This window comes from Coregonus lavaretus, assembly GCF_964263955.1.
Source record: "Coregonus lavaretus genome assembly, chromosome: 24".
NCBI classification, from domain to species: Eukaryota; Metazoa; Chordata; class Actinopteri; order Salmoniformes; family Salmonidae; genus Coregonus; species Coregonus lavaretus.
Window position 1 is genome coordinate 45,159,934 of NC_140011.1, and position 21,406 is coordinate 45,181,339.

The following is a 21,406-nucleotide window of genomic DNA, read 5'->3' on the forward strand; positions in this document are numbered from 1 at the left end:
ACAAAGTTGTGGAAAAGTACAGATCAGGGTTGGGTTATAAATAAAATATCAGAAACTTTGAACATCCCACGGAGCACCATTAAATCCATTATTAAAAAATTGAAAGAATATGGCACCACAACAAACCTGCCAAGAGAGGGCCGCCCACCAAAACTCCCGGACCAGGCAAGGAGGGCATTAATCAGAGGCAACTAAGAGACCAAAGATAACCCTGAAGAATCTGCAAAGCTCCACAGCGGAGATTGAAGTATCTGTCCATAGGACCACTTTAAGCTGTACACTCCACAGAGCTGGGCTTTACGGAAGAATGGCCGGAAAAAAGCCATTGCTTAAAGAAAAAAAAGAAGGCATGTGGGAGACTCCCCAAACATATGGAAGATGGTACTCTGGTCAGATGAGACTAAAATTTAGCATGGTGGTGGCAGCATCATGCTGTGGGGATGTTTTTCCATTGGCAGGGACTGGGAAACTAGTCAGAATTGAAGGAATGATGGATGGCGCTAAATACAGGGACATTCTTGAGGGAAACCTGTTTCAGTCTTCCAGAGATTTGAGACTGGGACGGAGTTTCACCTTCCAGCAGGACAATGACCCTAAGCATACTGCTAAAGCAACACTCGAGTGGTTTAAATGTCTTGGAATGGCCTAGTCAAAGCCAGACCTCAATCCAATTGAGAATCTGTGGTATGACTTAAAGATTGCTGTACACCAGCGGAACACATCCAACTTGAAGGAGCTGGAGCAGTTTTGCTTTGAAGAATGGGCAAAAATCCCAGTGGCTAGATGTGCCAAGCTTATAGAGACATACCCCAAGAGACTTGCAGCTGTAATTGCTGCAAAAGGTGGCTCTATAAAGTATTGACTTTGGGGGGGGGGGGGGGGGGGGTGAATAGTTATGCACGCTCAAGTTCTGTTTTTTTGTCTAATTTCTTGTTTGTTTCTTGTTTGTTTCACAATAAAACATATTTTGCATTTTCAAAGTAGTAGGCATGTTGTGTAAATCAAATGATACAAACCCCCCAAAAAATCAATTTTAATTCCAGGTTGTAAGGCAACATAATAGGAAAAATGCCAATGATTTTTACTGCCAAGGATTCTTACTACCAAGGAGTTTTACTGCCAAGGATTCTTACTGCCAAGGATTCTTACTGCCAATGATTCTTACTACCAAGGATTCTTACTACCAAGGATTCTTACTGCCAAGGATTCTTACTGCCAAGGATTATCCAGCAAACTTTCTGACAAACCAACAACCAGCAAAAGAAGCACAACAGAAATATCATCCAACTTCGAACTGAGTAAGTAATGTTCAGTCTGAAGCTACTTCGAAAGCCTACAAGGAAAATAACATTACAATAATATCTAGATATTTGACTTTAGAAAGACTGAATGCTAAGTTAAAAGGCTACCAAGCTTGCTAGGAAAGTACAGACCCGGCTGCAACATTAATTAGCACTGAAGTGTGAAGTGAGAGGTGTGAAGCCCCTGAGCCCAACAATGGCAGCAGAGTTCCTTCTCCACCCAAATGCAGAGGCCTCTTTGGCCCCCTGTTCCATGGCTTCCCTCTGTGCAGAGTCCACCACAGTGCGGTACCCCTTGGATATTAAAAATCCAGAGACACTTTTTGCTGACTGCTACAAAAACGGAACGTAAGCAACCTAATCTTCCACACAGACCAACCCTGGGCATGGCACACTGCTATAAGAGCACACTATCCCTCTTTAAGAGAGAGGGTATTGGAGGAGGGTGGAACATCAGAACACTGGAAAAACAAGGACCCTGAGACGGAGACACCCTCTGTCAACCTGGACAGGAATGGAACAGTGGTGCTGCAGGGCAACTTCAAACACTTACAACATAACTTTTACAGAATCAAAGAGAGAGCACGGCAGGAGAAGCTTTCTCTTGGTGATGACTCCCCTTACCCCGAGCGAGTCCGATCACACCTCTTCTAACTGTCCTGCAGACGAGGATAGTCACCCCCCCCCCCAGCGCTGAACACACCCAGGTCCCACAGCTGCACTGCTCCTCCATCATTGAGAGGGATGAATTCACAGAGCTGGAGAGAGACCTGGTGGAGCTCAGAGAGCTGGTCCACACACTCCAGACAGAACAGACACTGAAACAGACCAGCACCACACCACCCCCTACAGTACCCAGAGGGCTGAAACAGACCAGCACAACACCACCCCCCTACAGTACCCAGAGGGCTGAAACAGACCAGCACAACACCACCCCCCCTACAGTACCCAGAGGGCTGAAACAGACCAGCACAACACCACCCCCCTACAGTACCCAGAGGGCTGAAACAGACCAGCACAACAACACCCCCCCCCCCTACAGTACCCAGAGGGCTGAAACAGACCAGCACCCCCCCTACAGTACCCAGAGGGCTGAAACAGACCAGCACAACACCACCCCCCTACAGTACCCAGAGGACTGAAACAGACCAGCACAACACCAACCCCCCTACAGTACCCAGAGGGCTGAAACAGACCAGCACAACACCCCCCCCCCCCCCCCCCCTACAGTACCCAGAGGGCTGAAACAGACCAGCACAACACCACCCCCCTACAGTACCCAGAGGGCTGAAACAGACCAGCACAACACCACCCCCCTACAGTACCCAGAGGGCTGAAACAGACCAGCACAACACCACCCCCCTACAGTACCCAGAGGGCTGAAACAGACCAGCACAACACCACCCCCCCTACAGTACCCAGAGGGCTGAAACAGACCAGCACAACACCACCCCCCTACAGTACCCAGAGGGCTGAAACAGACCAGCACAACACCACCCCCCTACAGTACCCAGAGGACTGAAACAGACCAGCACAACACCAACCCCCCTAAAGTACCCAGAGGGCTGAAACAGACCAGCACAACACCACCCCCCCTACAGTACCCAGAGGGCTGAAACAGACCAGCACAACACCACCCCCCCCTACAGTACCCAGAGGGCTGAAACAGACCAGCACAACACCACCCCCCCTACAGTACCCAGAGGGATGAAACAGACCAGCACAACACCACCCCCCTACAGTACCCAGAGGGATGAAACAGACCAGCACAACACCACCCCCCTACAGTACCCAGAGGACTGAAACAGACCAGCACCCCCCCCCCCACAGTACCCAGAGGGCTGAAACAGACCAGCACCCCCCTACAGTACCCAGAGGCTGAAACAGACCAGCACAACACCACCCCCCTACAGTACCCAGAGGGCTGAAACAGACCAGCACCCCCCTACAGTACCCAGAGGGCTGAAACAGATCAGCACAACACCCCCCCCCCCCCCCCCTACAGTACCCAGAGGCTGAAAACAGACCAGCACCCCCCCCCCCACAGTACCCAGAGGCTGAAACAGACCAGCACAACACCACCCCCCCTACAGTACCCAGAGGGCTGAAACAGACCAGCACAACACCACCCCCCCCTACAGTACCCAGAGAGCTGAAACAGACCAGCACCAAACCACCCCCCCTACAGTACCCAGAGGGCTGAAACAGACCAGCACAACACCCCCCCCCCCCTACAGTACCCAGAGGGCTGAAACAGACCAGCACAACACCACCCCCCCTACAGTACCCAGAGGGCTGAAACAGACCAGCACAACACCACCCCCCTACAGTACCCAGAGGGCTGAAACAGACCAGCACAACACCACCCCCCTACATGTACCCAGAGGGCTGAAACAGACCAGCACAACACCACCCCCCTACAGTACCCAGAGGGCTGAAACAGACCAGCACCCCCCCCTACAGTACCCAGAGGGCTGAAACAGATCAGCACAACACCATCCCCCCTACAGTACCCAGAGGACTGAAACAGACCAGCACCAAACCACCCCCCCTACAGTACCCAGAGGGCTGAAACAGACCAGCACAACAACCCCCCCCCCCCCTACAGTACCCAGAGGGCTGAAACAGACCAGCACAACACCACCCCCCCTACAGTACCCAGAGGGCTGAAACAGACAGCACACACCACCCCCCCACAGTACCCAGAGGGCTGAAACAGACCAGCACAACCCCACCCCCCTACAGTACCCAAAGGGCTGAAACAGACCAGCACAACACCACCCCCCTACAGTACCCAGAGGGCTGAAACAGACCAGCACCCCCCCTACAGTACCCAGAGGGCTGAAACAGACCAGCACAACACCCCCCCCCCCCTACAGTACCCAGAGGGCTGAAACAGACCAGCACAACACCACCCCCCCTACAGTACCCAGAGGGCTGAAACAGACCAGCACAACACCACCACCCCCCTACAGTACCCAGAGGGCTGAAACAGACCAGCACCACCCCCCTACAGTACCCAGAGGGCTGAAACAGATCAGCACAACACCCCCCCCCCCCCCCCCCCCCCCTACAGTACCCAGAGGGCTGAAACAGACCAGCACCCCCCCCCCACAGTACCCAGAGGGCTGAAACAGACCAGCACAACACCACCCCCCTACAGTACCCAGAGGGCTGAAACAGACCAGCACAACACCACCCCCCCTACAGTACCCAGAGAGCTGAAACAGACCAGCACCAAACCACCCCCCCTACAGTACCCAGAGGGCTGAAACAGACCAGCACAACAACCCCCCCCCCCCCTACAGTACCCAGAGGGCTGAAACAGACCAGCACAACACCACCCCCCTACAGTACCCAGAGGGCTGAAACAGACCAGCACAACACCACCCCCCTACAGTACCCAGAGGGCTGAAACAGACCAGCACAACACCACCCCCCCTACAGTACCCAGAGGGCTGAAACAGACCAGCACAACACCACCCCCCCCTACAGTACCCAGAGGGCTGAAACAGACCAGCACATCACCACCACCCCCCCTACAGTACCCAGAGGGCTGAAACAGACCAGCACAACACCACCCCCCTACAGTACCCAGAGAGCTGAAACAGACCAGCACCAAACCACCCCCCTACAGTACCCAGAGGGCTGAAACAGACCAGCACAACACCACCCCCCTACAGTACCCAGAGGGCTGAAACAGACCAGCACAACACCACCCCCCCCTACAGTACCCAGAGGGCTGAAACAGACCAGCACAACACCCCCCCCTACAGTACCCAGAGGGCTGAAACAGACCAGCACAACACCACCCCCCCTACAGTACCCCAGAGGGCTGAAACAGACCAGCACAACACCACCAGCACCCCCCCTACAGTACCCAGAGAGCTGAAACAGACCAGCACAACACCACCCCCCCCCACCCCTACAGTACCCAGAGGGCTGAAACAGACCAGCACAACACCACCCCCCTACAGTACCCAGAGGGATGAAACAGACTGACACAACACCACCCCCCTACAGTACCCAGAGGACTGAAACAGACCAGCACCCCCCCCCCCCACAGTACCCAGAGGGCTGAAACAGACCAGCACCCCCCTACAGTACCCAGAGGGCTGAAACAGACCAGCACAACACCACCCCCCCTACAGTACCCAGAGGGCTGAAACAGACCAGCACCCCCCTACAGTACCCAGAGGGCTGAAACAGATCAGCACAACACCATCCCCCCTACAGTACCCAGAGGACTGAAACAGACCAGCACCCCCCCACCCCCCCACCCCCCCCACAGTACCCAGAGGGCTGAAACAGACCAGCACAACCCCACCCCCCCTACAGTACCCAGAGGGCTGAAACAGACCAGCACAACACCACCCCCCCTACAGTACCCAGAGGGCTGAAACAGACCAGCACCCCCCCTACAGTACCCAGAGGGCTGAAACAGACCAGCACAACACCCCCCCCCCCCCTACAGTACCCAGAGGGCTGAAACAGACCAGCACAACACCACCCCCCCTACAGTACCCAGAGGGCTGAAACAGACCAGCACAACACCACCACCCCCTACAGTACCCAGAGGGCTGAAACAGACCAGCACCACCCCCCCTACAGTACCCAGAGGGCTGAAACAGATCAGCACAACACCCCCCCCCCCCCCCCCTACAGTACCCAGAGGGCTGAAACAGACCAGCACCCCCCCCCACAGTACCCAGAGGGCTGAAACAGACCAGCACAACACCACCCCCCCTACAGTACCCAGAGGGCTGAAACAGACCAGCACAACACCACCCCCCCTACAGTACCCAGAGAGCTGAAACAGACCAGCACCAAACCACCCCCCCTACAGTACCCAGAGGGCTGAAACAGACCAGCACAACACCCCCCCCCCCCCTACAGTACCCAGAGGGCTGAAACAGACCAGCACAACACCACCCCCTACAGTACCCAGAGGGCTGAAACAGACCAGCACAACACCACCCCCCTACAGTACCCAGAGGGCTGAAACAGACCAGCACAACACCACCCCCCTACAGTACCCAGAGGGCTGAAACAGACCAGCACAACACCACCCCCCCTACAGTACCCAGAGGGCTGAAACAGACCAGCACAACACCACCACCCCCCCTACAGTACCCAGAGGGCTGAAACAGACAGCACAACACCACCCCCCCCTACAGTACCCAGAGAGCTGAAACAGACCAGCACCAAACCACCCCCCTACAGTACCCAGAGGGCTGAAACAGACCAGCACAACACCACCCCCCCTACAGTACCCAGAGGCTGAAACAGACCAGCACAACACCACCCCCCCCTACAGTACCCAGAGGGCTGAAACAGACCAGCACAACACCCCCCCCCTACAGTACCCAGAGGGCTGAAACAGACCAGCACAACACCACCCCCCCTACAGTACCCAGAGGGCTGAAACAGACCAGCACAACACCACCAGCACCCCCCCTACAGTACCCAGAGAGCTGAAACAGACCAGCACAACACCACACCCCCCCCACCCCTACAGTACCCAGAGGGCTGAAACAGACCAGCACAACACCACCCCCCCTACAGTACCCAGAGGGCTGAAACAGACCAGCACAACACCACCCCCCCTACAGTACCCAGAGGGCTGAAACAGACCAGCACAACACCACCCCCCCTACAGTACCCAGAGGGCTGAAACAGACCAGCACAACACCCCCCCCCCCCCCTACAGTACCCAGAGGGCTGAAACAGACCAGCACAACACCACCCCCCCTACAGTACCCAGAGGGCTGAAACAGACCAGCACAACACCACCCCCCCTACAGTACCCAGAGGGCTGAAACAGACCAGCACAACACCACCCCCCTACAGTACCCAGAGGGCTGAAACAGACCAGCACCCCCCTACAGTACCCAGAGGGCTGAAACAGACCAGCACACACACCCCCCCCTACAGTACCCAGAGGGCTGAAACAGACCAGCACAACACCACCACCCCCCCTACAGTACCCAGAGGGCTGAAACAGACCAGCACAACACCACCCCCCTACAGTACCCAGAGGGCTGAAACAGACCAGCACAACACCACCCACCCCTACAGTACCCAGAGGGCTGGAACAGACCAGCACAACACCACCCCCTACAGTACCCAGAGGGCTGAAACAGACCAGCACAACACCACCCCCCCTACAGTACCCAGAGGGCTGAAAACAGACCAGCACAACACCCCCCCCTACAGTACCCAGAGGGCTGGAACAGACCAGCACCCCCCCTACAGTACCCAGAGAGCTGAAACAGACCAGCACAACACCCCCCCCCTACAGTACCCAGAGGGCTGAAACAGACCAGAACAACACCACCCCCCCCCTACAGTACCCAGAGGGCTGAAACAGACCAGCACCCCCCCTACAGTACCCAGAGAGCTGAAACAGACCAGCACAACACCACACCCCCCCCCCACCCCTACAGTACCCAGAGGGCTGAAACAGACCAGCACAACACCACCCCCCCTACAGTACCCAGAGGGCTGAAACAGACCAGCACAACACCACCCCCCCCCTACAGTACCCAGAGGGCTGAAACAGACCAGCACAACACCACCCCCCTACAGTACCCAGAGGGCTGAAACAGACCAGCACAACACCACCCCCCCCTACAGTACCCAGAGGGCTGAAACAGACCAGCACAACACCACCCCCCCTACAGTACCCAGAGGGGCTGAAACAGACCAGCACAACACCACCCCCCCCTACAGTACCCAGAGGGATGAAACAGACCAGCACAACACCACCCCTACAGTACCCAGAGGGCTGAAGGTGGAGATGGACGGCTGTCTGATAGAGCTGGCTGCACTCCGGTCTAAGGTGAGAGAACTGAAGGAGGAGAGAGAGGAACACACAGTCCAGCTAACAGAGGGAACACACAGTCCAGCTAACAGAGGGAACACACAGTCCAGCTAACAGAGGGAAACACAGTCCAGCTAACAGAGGGAACACAGTCCAGCTAACAGAGGGAACACACAGTCCAGCTAACAGAGGGACACACAGTCCAGCTAACAGGGGAACACAGTCCAGCTAACAGGGGAACACAGTCCAGCTAACAGGGGAACACACAGTCCAGCTAACAGAGGGACACACAGTCCAGCTAACAGAGGAACACAGTCCAGCTAACAGAGGGGACACATAGTCCAGCTAACAGAGGGAACACACAGTCCAGCTAACAGAGGAACACACAGTCCAGCTAACAGAGGAATACACAGTCCAGCTAACAGAGGAACACAGTCCAGCTAACAGAGGGAACACAGTCCAGCTAACAGAGGGAACACACAGTCCAGCTAACAGAGGGAACACACAGTCCAGCTAACAGAGGAACACACAGTCCAGCTAACAGAGGGAACACACAGTCCAGCTAACAGAGGGAACACACAGTCCAGCTAACAGGGGAACACAGTCCAGCTAACAGAGGGAACACACAGTCCAGCTAACAGAGGAACACAGTCCAGCTAACAGAGGGAAACACAGTCCAGCTAACAGAGGGAACACACAGTCCAGCTAACAGGGGGAACACACAGTCCAGCTAACAGAGGGAACACACAGTCCAGCTAACAGAGGGAACACACAGTCCAGCTAACAGAGGGAACACACAGTCCAGCTAACAGAGGGACACACAGTCCAGCTAACAGAGGAACACAGTCCAGCTAACAGAGGAACACACAGTCCAGCTAACAGAGGGAACACACAGTCCAGCTAACAGAGGAACACAGTTCAGCTAACAGAGGGAACACACAGTCCAGCTAACAGAGGAACACACAGTCCAGCTAACAGAGGAACACACAGTCCAGCTAACAGAGGAACACAGTCCAGCTAACAGAGGGAACACACAGTCCAGCTAACAGAGGGAACACACAGTCCAGCTAACAGAGGAACACAGTCCAGCTAACAGAAGGACACACAGTCCAGCTAACAAAGGGAACACACAGTCCAGCTAACAGAGGAACACACAGTCCAGCTAACAGAGGAACACACAGTCCAGCTAACAGAGGAACACAGTCCAGCTAACAGAGGGAACACACAGTCCAGCTAACAGAGGGACACACAGTCCAGCTAACAGAGGGAACACACAGTCCAGCTAACAGAGGAACACAGTCCAGCTAACAGAGGGAAACACAGTCCAGCTAACAGAGGGAACACACAGTCCAGCTAACAGAGGAACACACAGTCCAGCTAACAGAGGAACACACAGTCCAGCTAACAGAGGGAATACACAGTCCAGCTAACAGAGGGACACACAGTCCAGCTAACAGAGGGAACACACAGTCCAGCTAACAGAGGGAATACACAGTCCAGCTAACAGAGGGAACACACAGTCCAGCTAACAGAGGAACACACAGTCCAGCTAACAGAGGGAACACACAGTCCAGCTAACAGAGGGAACACACAGTCCAGCTAACAGAGGGGACACACAGTCCAGCTAACAGAGGAACACACAGTCCAGCTAACAGAGGAACACACAGTCCAGCTAACAGAGGAACACACAGTCCAGCTAACAGAGGGACACACAGTCCAGCTAACAGAGGGAACACACAGTCCAGCTAACAGAGGGAACACACAGTCCAGCTAACAGAGGGAACACACAGTCCAGCTAACAGAGGGAACACACAGTCCAGCTAACAGAGGGAATACACAGTCCAGCTAACAGAGGGAACACACAGTCCAGCTAACAGAGGGAACACACAGTCCAGCTAACAGAGGGACACACAGTCCAGCTAACAGAGGGAACACACAGTCCAGCTAACAGAGGGACACACAGTCCAGCTAACAGAGGGAACACACAGTCCAGCTAACAGAGGAACACACAGTCCAGCTAACAGAGGGAACACACAGTCCAGCTAACAGAGGGAACACACAGTCCAGCTAACAGAGGGAACACACAGTCCAGCTAACAGAGGGAACACACAGTCCAGCTAACAGAGGGAACACACAGTCCAGCTAACAGAGGGAACACAGTCCAGCTAACAGAGGGAACACACAGTCCAGCTAACAGAGGGAACACACAGTCCAGCTAACAGAGGGAATACACAGTCCAGCTAACAGAGGGACACACAGTCCAGCTAACAGAGGGAACACACAGTCCAGCTAACAGAGGAACACACAGTCCAGCTAACAGAGGAACACACAGTCCAGCTAACAGAGGAACACAGTCCAGCTAACAGAGGGAACACACAGTCCAGCTAACAGAGGGACACACAGTCCAGCTAACAGAGGGAACACACAGTCCAGCTAACAGAGGAACACAGTCCAGCTAACAGAGGGACACACAGTCCAGCTAACAGAGGGAACACACAGTCCAGCTAACAGAGGAACACACAGTCCAGCTAACAGAGGAACACACAGTCCAGCTAACAGAGGGAATACACAGTCCAGCTAACAGAGGGACACACAGTCCAGCTAACAGAGGGAACACACAGTCCAGCTAACAGAGGGAATACACAGTCCAGCTAACAGAGGGAACACACAGTCCAGCTAACAGAGGGAATACACAGTCCAGCTAACAGAGGGAACACACAGTCCAGCTAACAGAGGAACACACAGTCCAGCTAACAGAGGGAACACACAGTCCAGCTAACAGAGGGAACACACAGTCCAGCTAACAGAGGGGACACACAGTCCAGCTAACAGAGGAACACACAGTCCAGCTAACAGAGGAACACACAGTCCAGCTAACAGAGGAACACACAGTCCAGCTAACAGAGGGACACACAGTCCAGCTAACAGAGGGAACACACAGTCCAGCTAACAGAGGGAACACACAGTCCAGCTAACAGAGGGAACACACAGTCCAGCTAACAGAGGGAACACACAGTCCAGCTAACAGAGGGAACATACAGTCCAGCTAACAGAGGGAACACACAGTCCAGCTAACATAGGGAACACACAGTCCAGCTAACAGAGGAACACACAGTCCAGCTAACATAGGGAACACACAGTCCAGCTAACTGAGGGAACACACAGTCCAGCTAACAGAGGGAACACACAGTCCAGCTAACAGAGGAACACACAGTCCAGCTAACAGAGGGAACACACAGTCCAGCTAACAGAGGAACACACAGTCCAGCTAACAGAGGTAACACACAGTCCAGCTAACAGAGGAACACACAGTCCAGCTAACAGAGGGAACACAGTCCAGCTAACAGAGGGAAAACACAGTCCAGCTAACAGAGGGAAAACACAGTCCAGCTAACAGAGGGAACACACAGTCCAGCTAACAGAGGGAACACACAGTCCAGCTAACAGAGGGAACACACAGTCCAGCTAACAGAGGGAACACACAGTCCAGCTAACAGAGGGAACACACAGTCCAGCTAACAGAGGGAACACACAGTCCAGCTAACAGAGGGAACACAGTCCAGCTAACAGAGGGACACACAGTCCAGCTAACAGAGGGACACACAGTCCAGCTAACAGAGGGAACACAGTCCAGCTAACAGAGGGACACACAGTCCAGCTAACAGAGGGACACACAGTCCAGCTAACAGAGGGAACACACAGTCCAGCTAACAGAGGGACACACAGTCCAGCTAACAGAGGGAACACACAGTCCAGCTAACAGAGGAACACACAGTCCAGCTAACAGAGGGACACACAGTCCAGCTAACAGAGGGAACACACAGTCCAGCTAACAGAGGGAACACACAGTCCAGCTAACAGAGGGAACACACAGTCCAGCTAACAGAGGGAACACACAGTCCAGCTAACAGAGGGAACACACAGTCCAGCTAACAGAGGGAACACAGTCCAGCTAACAAAGGGAACACACAGTCCAGCTAACAGAGGGAACACACAGTCCAGCTAACAGAGGGAATACACAGTCCAGCTAACAGAGGGAACACACAGTCCAGCTAACAGAGGGACACACAGTCCAGCTAACAGAGGGAACACACAGTCCAGCTAACAGAGGGAATACACAGTCCAGCTAACAGAGGGAACACACAGTCCAGCTAACAGAGGAACACACAGTCCAGCTAACAGAGGGAACACACAGTCCAGCTAACAGAGGGAACACACAGTCCAGCTAACAGAGGGGACACACAGTCCAGCTAACAGAGGAACACACAGTCCAGCTAACAGAGGAACACACAGTCCAGCTAACAGAGGAACACACAGTCCAGCTAACAGAGGGACACACAGTCCAGCTAACAGAGGGAACACACAGTCCAGCTAACAGAGGGAACACACAGTCCAGCTAACAGAGGGAACACACAGTCCAGCTAACAGAGGGAACACACAGTCCAGCTAACAGAGGGAACATACAGTCCAGCTAACAGAGGGAACACACAGTCCAGCTAACATAGGGAACACACAGTCCAGCTAACAGAGGAACACACAGTCCAGCTAACATAGGGAACACACAGTCCAGCTAACAGAGGGAACACACAGTCCAGCTAACAGAGGGAACACACAGTCCAGCTAACAGAGGAACACACAGTCCAGCTAACAGAGGGAACACACAGTCCAGCTAACAGAGGGAACACACAGTCCAGCTAACAGAGGGAACACACAGTCCAGCTAACAGAGGGAACACACAGTCCAGCTAACAGAGGAACACACAGTCCAGCTAACAGAGGGAACACACAGTCCAGCTAACAGAGGGAACACACAGTCCAGCTAACAGAGGGAACACACAGTCCAGCTAACAGAGGGAACACAGTCCAGCTAACAGAGGGACACACAGTCCAGCTAACAGAGGGAACACAGTCCAGCTAACAGAGGGACACACAGTCCAGCTAACAGAGGGACACACAGTCCAGCTAACAGAGGGAACACACAGTCCAGCTAACAGAGGGACACACAGTCCAGCTAACAGAGGGAACACACAGTCCAGCTAACAGAGGAACACACAGTCCAGCTAACAGAGGGACACACAGTCCAGCTAACAGAGGGAACACACAGTCCAGCTAACAGAGGGAACACACAGTCCAGCTAACAGAGGGAACACACAGTCCAGCTAACAGAGGGAACACACAGTCCAGCTAACAGAGGGAACACAGTCCAGCTAACAGAGGGAACACACAGTCCAGCTAACAGAGGGAACACACAGTCCAGCTAACAGAGGGAACACACAGTCCAGCTAACAGAGGGAACACACAGTCCAGCTAACAGAGGAACACACAGTCCAGCTAACAGAGGGAACACAGTCCAGCTAACAGCACTGCAGGAGGAGGTGAGAAAGCTGAGATGCGACAATCAACATTATTGCTTTGGCAATATTAAAGCAATGTTTTTCATGCCAATAAAGCAATCTGAATTTGAGAGCGAGAGAGAGAGAGCGAGGGGGGGGGTGTTAGTGTGTGTGGGGAGGGGGGGCAGCTGTTACGCCTGTATTTGTGACTCGTTTCAGGAAACTAGGTGTATGTCACGGGTCACTACTTCACAGGGGAGTCATTTGAACGTAAACTTTTTTTTAAAATCAAAATGCATTTTTTGGCAGAAATGCCTTCTGGAACATGTGAACTTTCATGTGCCTTAATAACAAACTTGTATGCCATCTGTAAATACGAATAAAATTGTTAAATTACGAGCCTAGTGTCATGAGCCTCTCACTCCACCGGGTTACCACCTTTATTTTCTTCCACTCTCTCTACTCAGCCTAACTAGCTCCACCTGTCCCTGCTCTGCTCTGCTCTAATTACTCTGCCAGCTGCGCTGCATTACCCACTACCTCTCCCAGTATTTAAGGCCCTGTCTTTCAGCTCTCCGGTGTCAGATCGTCTGCAAAGCTCACACCCGGAACCTGTTTGCTCGCGCTTCTGGCTCACCCTGGTTTTGTGACCCCGGACCTGCCTGAATTTTTGGATACTCTTCTGCCCCAGGAGATCCAGACCTGCTTCTGCCATAACGACTCCTGACTAATCTTCAATCCCGGTAACTCTGACCAGCCTTCTGCCTTGCTACTACGTATTTTGGATTTCCCTTGAACTGTACTGCTGCCTTGTTTCATTCCGCCCTGTTGTGTCTGTGTCTCCCCCCCCCCAGGACTTCTGGACCACCCACCACCGGCTTCATAGGACGCATCGCTGCCACTGGGGGGGGCACAGACCCAGCACATTGGACGGGATCCCTGTTACCCCTGGAGCCTTCATTCACTCCCTACTTCCCTTTTCCCTTAAGTTTTAATAAACTTTCTGGTGTGACGCAATTGTGGTCCTCTGGTCGTCTGTCTGAACCGTGACAGTACGATCTGACCATTATGGACTCAGCGCACACTTTCCCCGACATGGAAACCGATGAGCATGAGCAGCAGTTCCAGCAGCAGCAACAACAACTCGCCATGATCATTCAACTCCTCACCAACCTTACCCCAGCCAGTCTGCCCACCAGCCCTGCCCCCGAGTTACCTGCCCCGGTCATTGCAGCCGCGGCTCCGGAACCCAAGATTGGAAACCCCGAGCGGTTCAACGGCGATTCAACCCAGGCCCGGCCATTCCTGACTAGCTGCCGACTTCAGTTCTCCTTGCAGCCAAGGACCTTCGCCACGGAGGGGGCTAAAGTTGGGTATGCCATCACTCACCTGACGGGCCGAGCTCGACTCTGGGGAACAGCAGAGTTCGAACGTCAAACCCCCGCATGTGCAACCTTCGACCTGTTTGCTGAGGAGATGCTGAAGGTGTTTGACCTGGATTCACCAACCGCAGAGGCGTCTCGTGAACTGTTCAGTATTCGACAAGGCAGACGTACAGTCGCAGACCATTCCATCGACTTCCGAACCCTGGCTAGACGAAGTTCTTGGAACACACCATCGTTGGTGGACGCGTTCTTCCATAGTTTGGCTGACTATATCAAGGACGAGTTGGTCTCCCATGAACTGCCTTCCACTCTTGATGAAGCCATCGCACTGACTGTCAGGATCGACAGAAGGATACAGACCCGTCGTCGTGAGAGGGGGCGCCAAGGTCCACCTACTACCGGCATTCGGAGAGATCCGACTGGGCTCCTGTCATCTACTGCCACTCACCCAGGTCAGCTTGATCAGTCTGAGCCTATGGAGATTGGGCGAGCCTCTCTCACTCCTGCAGAGCGCCAGCGCCGCTTCACCTCAAACCTCTGCCTCTATTGTGGAGGTGATGGACATCGTGTGATAACCTGCCCTTTAAAGGGCCGAAGCTCACCGGGCATAGGGGGAGTCCGGTTGAGTTCAATGACCATCCAGTCCTCCGACCGCAAACCCCTGCTGCAAGTTCACCTCCGCCTCTCTGACTCAACTCACACCCTGGCTGCTCTGGTGGATTCTGGCGCCGAAGCCAACATAATGGACATCAAGCTGGCACGCCAACTGGGACTGGAGAACCTCCGTTTGACACCTCCTATTCCTGCCCGGGCACTGGACGGACACTTACTCGGATCGGTCACTCATGTCACGGCCCCGGTCTCGATGGGTCTGTCCGGAAACCATCAAGAAACTATCCAGTTTCACCTGCTCCCCTCTCCAGGCCAACCCCTCATCCTGGGTTACCCATGGCTCCGCCGGCACAACCCTCAGCTCGACTGGGTGACCGGGGTGATCAGGGAGTGGGGAGAGGACTGCCACCGAACCTGCCTGCTTGCTGCCGCACTACCCCCTCGGCCAGTACCTACTAACTCCGCTCCTGACCTCTCCAATGTCCCAGAATGCTACCATGGTCTCAGAGAGGTGTTTAACAAAGCAAGAGCCACATCTCTGCCCCCTCACCGACCGTACCATCGACCTCCTCCCTGGAACAGCCCCTCCAAAGGGTCGTCTTTATTCGTTGTCTGCTCCTGAAAGAAAGTCCATGGAGGACTACATCAATGGCTCTCTGTCCGCAGGATTAATCCGTTCATCTTCATCTCCTGCTGGTGCTGGCTTCTTCTTTGTGGGGAAGAAGGACGGATCTCTTCGCCCCTGCATCGACTACAGGGGACTCAACGACATCACAGTGAAAAACCGTTACCCTCTGCCTCTGCTCACCTCTGCTTTTGAGTTGCTCCAGGGAGCCACTGTTTTTACCAAGTTGGATCTCAGAAACGCTTACCACCTAGTGCGGATCCGGGAGGGAGATGAATGGAAAACCGCATTCAATACACCAACAGGCCACTACGAGTATCTGGTTATGCCTTTTGGCCTCACCAATGCTCCTGCTGTGTTCCAGGCTCTAGTGAATGATGTACTGCGGGACATGTTAAACAAGTTTGTCTTCGTTTACCTGGATGACATCTTAATCTACTCCAGAAACCTGTCTGAACACACCCGCCATGTCCAGCAAGTCCTTCATCGTCTTCTGGAGAATTCCCTCTACGCCAAGGCAGAGAAATGTGAGTTTCACGTCAAGACAGTGGCCTTCCTGGGGTACATAGTGGCAGAGGGAAGTATCCAAATGGATCCTGCCAAAGTATCAGCAGTCACTTCATGGCCAGTTCCGGAGAACAGAAAGAAGCTGCAACAGTTTCTGGGGTTTGCTAACTTCTATAGAAAGTTTATCCGGAACTACAGTACCGTTGCTGCCCCTCTCACTGCTCTAACCAGCACCAAGCAACCCTTCACCTGGACCCCAGCAGCCGACAAGGCCTTCAGTACCCTCAAGGTGAGGTTCACCTCCGCTCCCATCCTCCAGATGCCTGATGTGGACCGGCAATTCATTGTGGAGGTGGACGCCTCGGATGTGGGAGTTGGTGCTGTGATTTCTCAGTGGGCTGCGGAGGATAGGAAGCTCCATCCCTGTGCCTTTTTCTCACGTCGGTTGTCCCCCTCTGAGTGCAATTACGACATAGGGAACCGTGAGCTGCTGGCTGTGAAGCTTGCCTTGGAGGAGTGGCGTCACTGGCTGGAGGGGTCCACCATTCCATTTCTCGTTTGGACCGATCATAAGAACTTGGAGTACATCCGCACGGCCAAACGGTTGAACTCCAGGCAGTCCCGCTGGGCCCTGTTCTTCACCAGGTTTAATTTCACTCTGTCATACCGGCCTGGATCACGTAACACCAAGCCAGACGCCCTCTCCCGTCAATTCCAGAAGGATGACACCCCCTCCAAGGACCCTGTGTCGATTCTGCCAAGTCCCTGCATCGTTGCAGCTCTGACCTGGGCTGTTGAGGAACAGGTGCTGGAGGCTCTCCGTAACCAGCCAGGTCCCAGCACTTGCCCAGCTGACCGCCTTTTTGTCCCCGAAGACCTGAGGTCCCAGGTCGTTCAGTGGGGACATGACTCCCGCCTAGCTTGTCACCCTGGCTCCACCCGCACTTACAACCTGCTCGCCCAGAGGTTCTGGTGGCCCTCTCTGAGAAAGGATGTACGGGAATTCGTCCAAGCCTGCCCCATCTGCAACCAACACAAGTCGTCCTGCCAGCCCCCAGCCGGATTGCTGCAGCCCCTGCCTGTGCCCAGACGTCCCTGGTCTCACATCGCCCTTGACTTTGTCACGGGGCTGCCCCCTTCAAGGGGCATGACCGTCATTCTCACCATAGTTGACCGTTTCAGCAAGATGGCACACTTCATTCCCCTCCCCAAGCTCCCAACCGCCAAGGAGACCGCCCAGGTGGTCCTGGAACACGTCTTCCGGATCCACGGACTGCCAAAGGATGTAGTTTCTGACCGTGGTCCACAATTCTCCTCCGCTTTTTGGAAGGAGTTCTGTCACCTGCTGGGAGCCACAGTCAGTCTGACTTCCGGATTCCATCCCCAATCCAATGGGCAGTCAGAGCGGGCTAATCAGGAGCTCGAGAAGGCACTGCGATGCATGACTTCACGCAACCCCCACTCCTGGTCGCAGCAATTGACATGGGTGGAGTACGCGCACAATTCTCTGACCTGCTCTGCCATCGGTATGTCCCCTTTCCAATGTGTTTATGGATACCAGCCTCCTCTATTTGCCAGCCAGGAAGAGGAGGTTACTTGCCCATCTGCACTTGCTTTTGCCCGTCGATGTCGCCGCACCTGGTCACAAGCCCGAGCCACACTCCTCAGATCCGTTGCCAGCTACACTACCGGGGCCAACCGTCGGAGAATTCCTGCTCCCACCTACCATGTTGGTCAAAGGGTGTGGTTGTCATCGAAGAACCTGCCACTCAGGGTGGAGTCGCAGAAGCTGGCACCTCGGTTCATTGGCCCATTCCCTATCATAAGAGTGATTAGCCCAACTGCTGTCCGGCTCCAACTGCCTAATTCCCTGAGGGTGCACCCCACTTTCCATGTGTCTAAGATTAAGCCCATCCATGAGAGTCCGCTGGTCCCTGCTGCGCCTTGTCCTCCTCCTCCACGGCTCGTCGATGGTGGTCTGGTTTACACCGTCCGCCGCCTGCTTCGGTCCAGACGGAGGGGTAGGGGTCTCCAGTACCTCATTGACTGGGAGGGCTATGGACCTGAGGAAAGGACCTGGGTGCCAGCTAGTCGGATTGTGGATAGGACTCTCATCACCGCTTTCCACCAACGGCATCCTGATCAACCTGCAATCCGTAGGGGCCGCCCCAGAGGGGTCCCTAACCGTCCTGCCCGCTCGGCTTCCTGTCCTGTGCCTGATCCTGTCTCGGGACCTGTCCCATCTCCCGACCACGGCCCTCCGGCTTCCTCCGAGGATGAGGACGTTCACTCGGACCGTTCGGAGGAGTTCTAGCCCTCCTCCGGCTCCCCTCCTCCCGCCCGGCGTGGTGTTGCTCTTGGGACTTCTGGGGCCGTCCCTTGGGGGGGGGGTTCTGTCATGAGCCTCTCACTCCACCGGGTTACCACCTTTATTTTCTTCCACTCTCTCTACTCAGCCTAACTAGCTCCACCTGTCCCTGCTCTGCTCTGCTCTAATTACTCTGCCAGCTGCGCTGCATTACCCACTACCTCTCCCAGTATTTAAGGCCCTGTCTTTCAGCTCTCCGGTGTCAGATCGTCTGCAAAGCTCACACCCGGAACCTGTTTGCTCGCGCTTCTGGCTCACCCTGGTTTTGTGACCCCGGACCTGCCTGAATTTTTGGATACTCTTCTGCCCCAGGAGATCCAGACCTGCTTCTGCCATAACGACTCCTGACTAATCTTCAATCCCGGTAACTCTGACCAGCCTTCTGCCTTGCTACTACGTATTTTGGATTTCCCTTGAACTGTACTGCTGCCTTGTTTCATTCCGCCCTGTTGTGTCTGTGTCTCCCCCCCCCCAGGACTTCTGGACCACCCACCACCGGCTTCATAGGACGCATCGCTGCCACTGGGGGGGGCACAGACCCAGCACATTGGACGGGATCCCTGTTACCCCTGGAGCCTTCATTCACTCCCTACTTCCCTTTTCCCTTAAGTTTTAATAAACTTTCTGGTGTGACGCAATTGTGGTCCTCTGGTCGTCTGTCTGAACCGTGACACCTAGTTGGTTTAGCCACAGAAAAAGACAGCAACCTTCCCGCTAGCCATGATTGGCTGAGATAATGAGTGGGCTGGACATGCCGAGAGATTAGTTCAGATTGGTCTGCCATATAGCACGCTTCTGTCTATTTGAGCTGGTCAGCATGTGTACGTAATCCTGTCTAACATGTATTTTTCTTAAATGCATTGCATAGTAAAACTGCATAAGTGTTGCTCTCCACTTTCTGGAGGACCGAGTTTTGAAATCAGTGGAATGAGAGTATGATAGCTAAGGAGATGGAGAAAACACCTGTCTCCGGATTACATCTTCAAACTAAGGGCAACCATGGCATCCGTGACAGGGAGAAGCGTCCATCCATGTATACGGGTAAGATAGTCTAGCTAGCTACATTTTCAGATATGACAGTTTTCTAATTTTGACAGAAAGTTGGATTCATTTCAAGTATATATCTAGGTGGATGCAGTGAGCGGCGCAGAGCTAGCTAACGTTAGCTGGCTGGCTTGCTAGCTAACGTTACGTGTATGATCTTATTATTCGTATCTCAGAGCCATTTGCTTTGCTAGTTATAGCCTATTGTTAGCTAGCTAACATTGAACCTGGTTGGTTAGCTACCTGCAGATTCATGCATGGTAGTAACGTCATGAGTTGGGATTATGGTTAATTGTTTAGCTAGCTAGCTAACTACATGTCTTAACAAAAGACTCCACTAGCTCCGTGTCTCTGCTTTTATCCAATGTAAAAAATAAAAAAATAAAGAATTTTGCTACATCAGACCGAATCAAGGCGTGTGTGTGTGTGTGTGTGTACCTCTATGTCCAGGTAAGATAGAGAGCGTAGGATAGGTGTCCCTCTGTCCTCAGCCACCACAGTCAGGTTATAGATTTGCTGTCTCTCGTAGTCCAGCTGCTTCCCCACCCTCACTGCTCCGCTCACTGCATCCACCTAGATATACAATAACATAGAGATGTATTGGTACATGTTGATGTTGCTAAGTATTTCCCGTTTCAGGGCTGCAGCATAAACAACTCAACAACACACAGACATAGATAAGCCTCCCACCTCGAAGGTGCCGTTTCCGTCATTGGCCAGAGCGTAGGAGACCTCTCCCCCCAGTCCGAGGTCTGAATCCTGGGTCTGCAGCCAGGCGATGACTGCCCCTAGTGGCAGGTCCTCCAGGACACGGGCACTGTAGCTCCCAGGGATGAACAGCGGGGGGCAATCGTTAACGTCCTCTAGTGTTATGCTCAGAGTAGTCACCTTGAACCGCTGGGTCCCTCTCTCCGCCTTGTCCCTGGCCTCCACCTTCAATCACATAAATCAATCAAATCAGTCAATCAATCAGTCAGTCAGTCAATTAGTCATTCAGTCAATCAGTCAGTCAATCAATTAGTCAGTCAGTCAATCAGTCAGTCAGTCAATCAATTAGTCAGTCAATCAATTAGTAAATCAGTCAATCAAACAATTAGTCAGTCAGTCAATGAATGAATTAATCATATTTATTTTATGAAACCATTTTTACATCAGCAGTTGCATGTATTGTTGTGCTCAGATGGAAAAAGGCATGTATTTTAAGTATGTTCAATAAAATGCATTATTTAATTCACTCGTACATTAATTCATGCATGCATTCATTCAATTATCCATCCGTTTATCCATCCATTCATTCATTCATTCACCATCCGTTGTCACAAAGTGTGTTAAGGTGTTTACCTTCAGGCTAAACGCTGGGATGGTCTCCCGGTCGAGCTGTCCCGCTACGACCACTGCCCCTGTGTTGC

At 53.7% G+C, this 21,406-nt stretch overlaps 1 protein-coding gene across 1 annotated transcript in view; it reads right to left on the bottom strand.

Annotated features, from left to right (window-relative positions):
- The window catches only part of LOC311099906 (protocadherin Fat 3-like), a gene marked incomplete at both ends in the record, with an annotated part of 292,315 nt that overhangs the window by 220,224 nt on the left and 50,685 nt on the right, over positions 1-21,406 (bottom strand). Inside the window, 3 exons of the mRNA XM_084140624.1 lie at positions 20,436-20,570; positions 20,688-20,930; positions 21,339-21,406. The exon at positions 21,339-21,406 is cut by the window's right edge and continues 137 nt beyond it. Of these exons, the coding sequence (XP_083996750.1) occupies positions 20,436-20,570; positions 20,688-20,930; positions 21,339-21,406 (446 nt within the window). The remainder of the gene's footprint in view (positions 1-20,435; positions 20,571-20,687; positions 20,931-21,338) is intronic.